This window comes from Tachysurus fulvidraco, chromosome 8 (genome assembly GCF_022655615.1).
Source record: "Tachysurus fulvidraco isolate hzauxx_2018 chromosome 8, HZAU_PFXX_2.0, whole genome shotgun sequence".
Classification (NCBI taxonomy): domain Eukaryota; kingdom Metazoa; phylum Chordata; class Actinopteri; order Siluriformes; family Bagridae; genus Tachysurus; species Tachysurus fulvidraco.
The window spans coordinates 24,688,172-24,696,591 of record NC_062525.1 but is presented as its reverse complement, the minus strand read 5'-3'; the positions used below and the strand labels follow the sequence as shown (position 1 = coordinate 24,696,591).

The 8,420-nt window shown below is 41.3% G+C and overlaps 2 protein-coding genes across 5 annotated transcripts in view; one reads left to right on the top strand and one right to left on the bottom strand.

Moving 5' to 3' along the window:
• Positions 1-6,410, top strand: part of itga3b (integrin, alpha 3b) — a 45,533-nt gene extending 39,123 nt beyond the window's left edge. For 2 of the 3 annotated variants that reach the window (XM_047817857.1, XM_047817858.1), the window contains exons 22-25: positions 2,959-3,072; positions 3,185-3,283; positions 3,369-3,494; positions 5,378-6,410. In XM_047817857.1, coding sequence (XP_047673813.1) covers positions 2,959-3,072; positions 3,185-3,283; positions 3,369-3,494; positions 5,378-5,548 — 510 coding nt within the window. In that variant the 3' untranslated portion in view covers positions 5,549-6,410. Of the gene's footprint in view, positions 1-2,958; positions 3,073-3,184; positions 3,284-3,368; positions 3,495-4,687; positions 4,852-5,377 lie in introns of all 3 variants that reach the window. The other variant, XM_027163161.2, reaches the window with a different exon arrangement.
• A 591-nt stretch (positions 6,411-7,001) lies between these two features.
• ace (angiotensin I converting enzyme (peptidyl-dipeptidase A) 1) overlaps positions 7,002-8,420 on the bottom strand; it is a 40,550-nt gene continuing 39,131 nt past the window's right edge. For both annotated transcript variants that reach the window (XM_047817300.1, XM_027163214.2), the window contains exon 25: positions 7,002-7,494. In XM_047817300.1, coding sequence (XP_047673256.1) covers positions 7,298-7,494 — 197 coding nt within the window. In that variant the 3' untranslated portion in view covers positions 7,002-7,297. The remainder of the gene's footprint in view (positions 7,495-8,420) is intronic.

Sequence of the window (8,420 nt, the reverse complement as noted above, 5' to 3'; positions counted from 1 at the left end):
TACACTACACAGTAAGCCATTACACTACACAGTAAGCTATTACACTACACAGTAAGCTATTACACTACACAGTAAGCTATTACACTACACAGTAAGCCATTACACTACACAGTAAGCCATGACACTACACAATAAGCCATTACACTACACAGTAAGCCATTACACTACACAGTCAGCCATTACACTACACAATAAGCCATTACACTACACAGTAAGCCATTACACTACACAGTCAGTTATTACACTACACAGTAAGTCATTACACTACACAGTAAGCCATTACACTACACAGTCAGTTATTATACTACACAGTAAGCCATTACACTACACAGTAAGTCATTACACTACACAATAAGCCATTACACTACACAGTAAGCTATTACACTACACTGTAAGAGATTACACTACACAGTAAGAGATTACACTACACAGTAAGCCATTACACTACACAGTAAGCTATTACACTACACAGTAAGCTATTACACTACACAGTAAGCCATTACACTACACTGTAAGCCATTACACTACACAGTAAGCCATTACACTACACTGTAAGCCATTACACTACACAATAAGCCATTACACTACACAGTCAGTTATTACACTACACAGTAAGTCATTACACTACACAGTAAGCCATTACACTACACAGTCAGTTATTATACTACACAGTAAGCCATTACACTACACAGTAAGTCATTACACTACACAGTAAGTCATTACACTACACTATAAGCCATTACACTACACAGTAAGTCATTACACTACACAATAAGTCATTACACTACACAGTAAGTCATTACACTACACAGTAAGCCATTACACTTAACAGTAAGCCATTACACTACACAGTAAGTCATTGAACTACACAGTAAGCCATTACACTACACAGTAAGCCATTACACTACACAGTAAGCCATTACACTACACAATAAGCCATTACACTACACAGTAAGCCATTACACTACACAATAAGCCATTACACTACACAGTAAGTCATTACACTACACAATAAGCCATTACACTACACAGTAAGCTATTACACTACACTGTAAGAGATTACACTACACAGTAAGAGATTACACTACACAGTAAGCCATTACACTACACAGTAAGCCATTACACTACACAGTAAGCTATTACACTACACAGTAAGCTATTACACTACACAGTAAGCCATTACACTACACAGTAAGAGATTACACTACACAGTAAGCCATTACACTACACAGTAAGCTATTACACTACACAGTAAGCTATTACACTACACAGTAAGCTATTACACTACACAGTAAGCCATTACACTACACAGTAAGCCATGACACTACACAATAAGCCATTACACTACACAGTAAGCCATTACACTACACAGTCAGCCATTACACTACACAATAAGCCATTACACTACACAGTAAGCCATTACACTACACAGTCAGTTATTACACTACACAGTAAGTCATTACACTACACAGTAAGCCATTACACTACACAGTCAGTTATTATACTACACAGTAAGCCATTACACTACACAGTAAGTCATTACACTACACAATAAGCCATTACACTACACAGTAAGCTATTACACTACACTGTAAGAGATTACACTACACAGTAAGCCATTACACTACACAGTAAGCTATTACACTACACAGTAAGCTATTACACTACACAGTAAGCCATCACACTACACAGTAAGCTATTACACTACACAGTAAGCCATTACACTACACAGTAAGCCATTACACTACACAATAAGCCATTACACTACACAGTAAGCCATTACACTACACAGTCAGCCATTACACTACACAATAAGCCATTACACTACACAGTAAGTCATTACACTACACAATAAGCCATTACACTACACAGTAAGCCATTACACTACACAGTCAGCCATTACACTACACAATAAGCCATTACACTACACAGTAAGCCATTACACTACACAGTAAGTCATTACACTACACAGTAAGCCATTACACTACACAGTCAGTTATTATACTACACAGTAAGCCATTACACTACACAGTAAGTCATTACACTACACAATAAGCCATTACACTACACAGTAAGCTATTACACTACACTGTAAGAGATTACACTACACAGTAAGAGATTACACTACACAGTAAGCCATTACACTACACAGTAAGCTATTACACTACACAGTAAGCTATTACACTACACAGTAAGCCATCACACTACACAGTAAGCCATTACACTACACAGTAAGCTATTACACTACACAGTAAGCTATTACACTACACAGTAAGCCATTACACTACACAGTAAGCCATTACACTACACAATAAGCCATTACACTACACAGTAAGCCATTACACTACACAGTCAGCCATTACACTACACAATAAGCCATTACACTACACAGTAAGACATTACACTACACAGTCAGTTATTACACTACACAGTAAGTCATTACACTACACAGTAAGCCATTACACTACACAGTCAGTTATTATACTACACAGTAAGCCATTACACTACACAGTAAGTCATTACACTACACAATAAGCCATTACACTACACAGTAAGCTATTACACTACACTGTAAGAGATTACACTACACAGTAAGAGATTACACTACACAGTAAGCCATTACACTACACAGTAAGCTATTACACTACACAGTAAGCTATTACACTACACAGTAAGCTATTACACTACACAGTAAGCCATTACACTACACAGTAAGCCATTACACTACACAATAAGCCATTACACTACACAGTAAGCCATTACACTACACAATAAGCCATTACACTACACAGTCAGCCATTACACTACACAATAAGCCATTACACTACACAGTAAGCCATTACACTGCACAGTCAGTTATTACACTACACTGTAAGCCATTACACCACTGGCTCAGAAGCATCCTGATTACCATCAATGTATCACTAAGGGTTTAATCAGTGTTCCTTATGAATAAAGGACTGTGCGGTGCAGACGGCTCGCTGCGTGACCTTCTCGTGCCCGCTGAGGAACATGTCCACTGCGGCCTCGCTCACCGTCAGAGCTCGTGTGTGGAACAGCACCATGCTGGAGGTGAATGTTCAGAGTGGGCAGGTTTTCAGCTGAACACACTGCTCTTTCTCTTTTATAATGAACTTGGACCCACTGCATGCTGTGATCCACTAACGGGTTTGTCGTCTTTCAGGATTTTGCCAACACTTTTCGGGTGATCGTGAAAGGGAACGCCACGCTGAGGCTGGAGACCGACAAACCCACCATCAAGATGCAAACTGAAAATCGAGAGGTCAGGAATTAATTTGATCATTTTGTATCGCTTATGTTATAATATCTCATCAAATTCATAATTATTCTCATCACCTTCTCTACAGTTTGTGTTGAACATCGATCCCGTTCCAGGAGAAGAAACACCATATAATGTTCCATTATGGATTTACATCATCGCAGGCATAGCAGGAATTATTTTATTAGGCATCATCAGCTTCATCTTGTGGAAGGTACAGAAATCATATTTAAATTTAGCCCAACTTAGTGGTTAGCACGTTCGCCTCCAGGGTCGGGGTTCGATTCCCGCCTCTGCCTCGTGTGAGTGGAGTTTGCATGTTCTCCCCGTGCCTCGGGGGTTTCCTCCGGGTACTCCGGTTTCCTCCCCCGGTCCAAAGACATGCATGGTAGGTTGATTGGATTGGTGTGAGTGTGTGTGTGTGTGTGTGTGTGTGTGTGTGTGTGTGTGTGTGTGTGTGTGTGTGAGTGAATGAGAGCCCTGTGATGGGTTGGCACTCCGTCCAGGGTGTATCCTGCCTCGATGCCCGATGACGCCTGAGATAGGCACAGGCTCCCCGTGACCCGAGAAGTTCAGATAAAGCGGTAAAAAATGAATGAATGAATGAATGAATGAATGAATGAATGAATGAATTGTTGACTGCAGGGATCTGAGTTCACCGAAACCCTCCATGTTTACTCGTTAGCAACGTTGGCAGCTCTGAGTAACGGTGGTGTGACTACGAGCACAAACACTACCACCACTCGAGCACTCTGCAGTGTTATGAATCCTTCCAGTGTTACTTATCAATGAATGGATTCGATTCAGCCAAGTTCAATGAAGTTACAGCATCTGAGGGTTGTTTAGCATCGATTAATCATCTCTCTGGCAGTTTGCATGACATACAGTGCATAACATTATGTACTTTAAACCAGGGGCAGTTCTAGGGTTTCATCTTTAGGGGGTTTTAGCCCTCAGTGAGAATTTAAAACAAGAAGAGTTTTATATTATATATTATATGACTACATAGTAAGCCAAAAGTTATGGTATTATTAAAAAGCAAAGTAAAGAAAAAATCGCTCTTGGATCAAACTGATAAATCATTTTCTTTCCCATCGACGACGTGTCCTGCATTTTAACGTAATATTTATTGTTTATTTATGAAAGTAAAAAATCATACTTTTAGTTTTAGGGTGGCTGAGATCACAGACAGGGGGCGCTGAAGCCACCCTAAAAAAGGTCTAGAACCGCCCCTGCTTTATACTATGATATTTGCTTTTCCGTTGCTGTTAATGACTTGTGGTTTGAATTGCGAGAGACTTTAGTAGCAGCGAATCAGCCGCACCGTTAATGTGTCTGTTAGAAAAAAGAATTAATCGTTTATTAATCAAACCTCGATCCGTCATCCCGTCCCGCCCTTTTCTGCAGTGTGGTTTCTTTAAGCGGGCCAGTCGGAGGGAGATGTACGAAGCCAAAGCCCAAAAAGCCGAAATGAAGATACAGCCATCCGAGAACGACAAGCTGACTGAGGACTACTGAGACCGTACAGGGGCCTTCGTCGGCCCCCTGGTGTCCTCTGTTGGTGCCCCTCGGTAATACAGCCATTGTGGAATCAACGCTTGTATTCGCACTCTTTTCCTATTTCACAATTCTGATCTTTTCACTCGTTCCTTGCACTGACCGCTGCTTGCTTTTCTTGGATCCGAGGACTTGCTTGCTTTCTTTTTATTACTTTTTTGACAAATCATTTGCCTGCTGATGAAAACGTTTAGTTTACCTCAAACTCGCATTAAAACTCTCCTCTCTCTCTTTTTTTACGATGATGGCCTGGTGTTTTTACCGAGCTTGTTTTGGACCCGGTAGCATTTTTTTTTTCAGCTAATAAAACTTTTTTTTTCTTCTACACAAAGATTCCAATTACTTCGAAACGAAGCATGGAAAATAACCCACTGTACCGTATCTCTCTCCGACTGAAGCTTCCTGCCTGTTTTTCTCTTTCAATTCCAGTTCGCTCCACATCTTGGCAACGAGTCGCATATTTAATGTCTTATGTAATCTCTCTCTCTCTCTCTCTCTCTCTCTCTCTCTCTCTCTCTCTCTCTCTCTCTCTATTCACAGTGTGGGTTCTTTAAAAGAGCTGTCTACTACAAGGTGATGCCAAAGTATCACGGAGTGAAAATACGCAAGGAGGAGAGGTACAAGTTGAGCCGGGCTTTTCAGCCTGAGCACAAGCTCAACAAAAAACTCTGGGTCACCAACTGGACAGAAGTGCACGAATATTACTACTGAACTTGGAAACCGTCGACTCGGTTGCTGGTCCGACGGAACGCGGTACCCGGAGGTTTCCTTTACTATATGGACGAGACTCTGAGGCTTTGTCTTCGTAGGCCAACATTTACACGTGTTTAAGAATTGAGTACTGGGTGAAAAGTGTTGTTGTGGTTTGTTGTCTGTCTGTCTGTCGGTTGTTGACCGGTGCGGTACTCAGAATACTCAATACTCTCAGTATTTTGGAATATACTGTAATATAACGGATATATTTTCTGTATCGTGGTCGATTTTTTTTTTAATATGGTATTTTTTTTAGTTTATCATTTAACATTTGTTCGTAAATGCACGATGCTCCAGGAAGACTCTCACACTCCCATTGACCCTGTGACACACAGAAGGTTTCTTCTGACTTTAAACTACGAATGATGGGATTTTTTATTTTTTTAAATTTTTATAGCCAGTATAAGATAAATTTTATCACTTTTTCCTGCCGATAGATAGAAAAGACACGACGACGCTGCCTGGTAAAGAGGTACACGGTGAATTTCAGCACAAGGAAGAATTCCACACGCTGCCGAACGGATATTTATTTAACGTGTGCCTGTAAGGATACGATACGAGTCGATACACTGGAGAATATAATGTTGCTTTGTAGTGAATTATTTGCTTCTTGTTCCACTTCCAACTGGTTTAAAGCTTTTTCTCACACTCACAGTAGTTCCTGCTATACAGTAGCACTAAAAAAAAAGGTCCAGGGAAATGATTACGTTTATTAATATTTCCTGGAATGATGATTCAGTCTTTCATCAACGAGTCAGAATCTGTTCGTGGTTCTTTTTTTTTTTTTATACGCTCCAGATATTAAAATGTCTTGTACATAGTTATTTGTCATGATTATTATTACTTTTAAGTGAATTATACTGATATGTCCTTCATATGTCCTATATGTGGGGGGACACGGGGGCTTAGTGGTTAGCACGTTCGCCTCACACCTCCAGGGTTGGGGGTTTGATTCCCTCCTCCGCCTTGTGTGTGTGGAGTTTGCATGTTCTCCCCGTGCCTCGGGGGTTTCCTCCGGGTACTCCGGTTTCCTCCCCCGGTCCAAAGACATGCATGGTAGGTTGATTGGCATCTCTGGAAAATTGTCCGTAGTGTGTGTGTGAGTGAATGAGTGTGTGTGTGTGCCCTGTGATGGGTTGGCACTCCGTCCAGGGTGTATCCTGCCTCGATGCCCGATGATGCCTGAGGCACAGGCTCCCCGTGACCCGAGGTAGTTCGGATAAGCGGAAGAAACTGAATGAATGTCCTATGTGTGTGTGTGTGTGTGTGTGTGTGTGTGTGTGTGCGGTGCTTAGTAATAGCCTGGAATCCCATCTGAGGTGTTTTCCAGCCTTACATCCTAGTGCTCTAGAATAAAAGTGCATAATAAAACGAATGACAGACGAACGAACGATGAACAAGTGCAAACAAATTGGAATATATATTTATTATAAATGTATTTACCAATAAAATTATTCTAAAAATCCATACAGTTTGGCTTTAACAAACAAATAATCGAAACCCCACCCAACATTTCATATTTTTTTATACAAATAAATTACAACACATAGACTTTTTTTTTTTTTTTTTTTTTGCATAGTCAAATGAATTTGACACCCAAAAAAAAAAAACTATTATTAATAAATATACAAGAATTTGAGTGGTTTTGTTTTGCAGGGAAATAAAAACATCTACACGGGACATTTAGCCTACTATAGATTTAGATTTCTATTTAAGCTCCATTTGAGAGTTGGATTTGTTGTGCAAGTGTCTGGATTTCCGGTATTTGTAGGCCAGGAAGGCTGTGGAGACCAGGAGAACGATCCCCAGGACAAGGAGAACCCACTGTCCAGCTACGGCTGCTGCATCGTCCACACTCATGCCTAAGAAATCCACAGAAGGTTTCTCCACGACTGCACGTGATGCTGGACACAAGACACAAGAGAGACATGAAGTGGACCGCTTTAATGCTCATGTTCAAGAATGTCTCACTGATCACTATGGTATCTTCCGATTTTTACAAGTTTTACCCTTGGATCGATTGAATTAACAGCCACATTTCTATAATTTTCATGTCAGCCATAACATTAAAACCACTGACAGGTGAAGTGAATATCGCTGGTTACGGTGGCAGGGGGGTGGGATAAGGGGTGGGATTATATTAGGTAGTATGTAAGGAGTCGGTTCTTGAAGTGTCAGAGGCAGGAAAAATAGGCAAGTGTAAGGATCTGGATGACTTGTGATGGCTAGACGACTGGGTCGGAGCATCTCCAAAGCTTATGGAGTGTTTGATACCAAGAAGTGTCCAGGAAGAGACAACCTGGTGAACCAGTGACAGAGTCACGGGCACCTATGGCTCACTGATGTACGTGGGGACAGAAGACTAGCCCCCGCTTATGGGGTGCGTCAGGGTGCGTGTGCATTGCGTACCTGTGGATGAGATGGCACCAGGAAGAACGTGGATACAGTGGGTCCGGAATTCACGTGGATGTTACTTTGGCATGTACCACCTACAGTACCTGAACATTGATGCATAACAACTAAAGCCTTAAATGGTATACGGTATACTCGCTAATATCAGTGTCCTCTTTCAGCAAGATAATGCTCCCTGAGGAACATGACAATGGTGTTGACTCGGCCTCCAAGTTCCTCCAGATCTCAATCCGATCGAGCGTCTCTGGGACTCTGGGACGTGCCAGAGAAATGAATTCTGGTGAAATTTGATCTGCTGCTATGGTCTTGGTCCGAGATACCACACTGACCACAGCAACACTTCACAGGTCTTGTGAGTCCCTTGATGGTTCAGAGCTGTTTTGGTGGCACAAAGGAGTCTATTTGATAATAGTCAGGT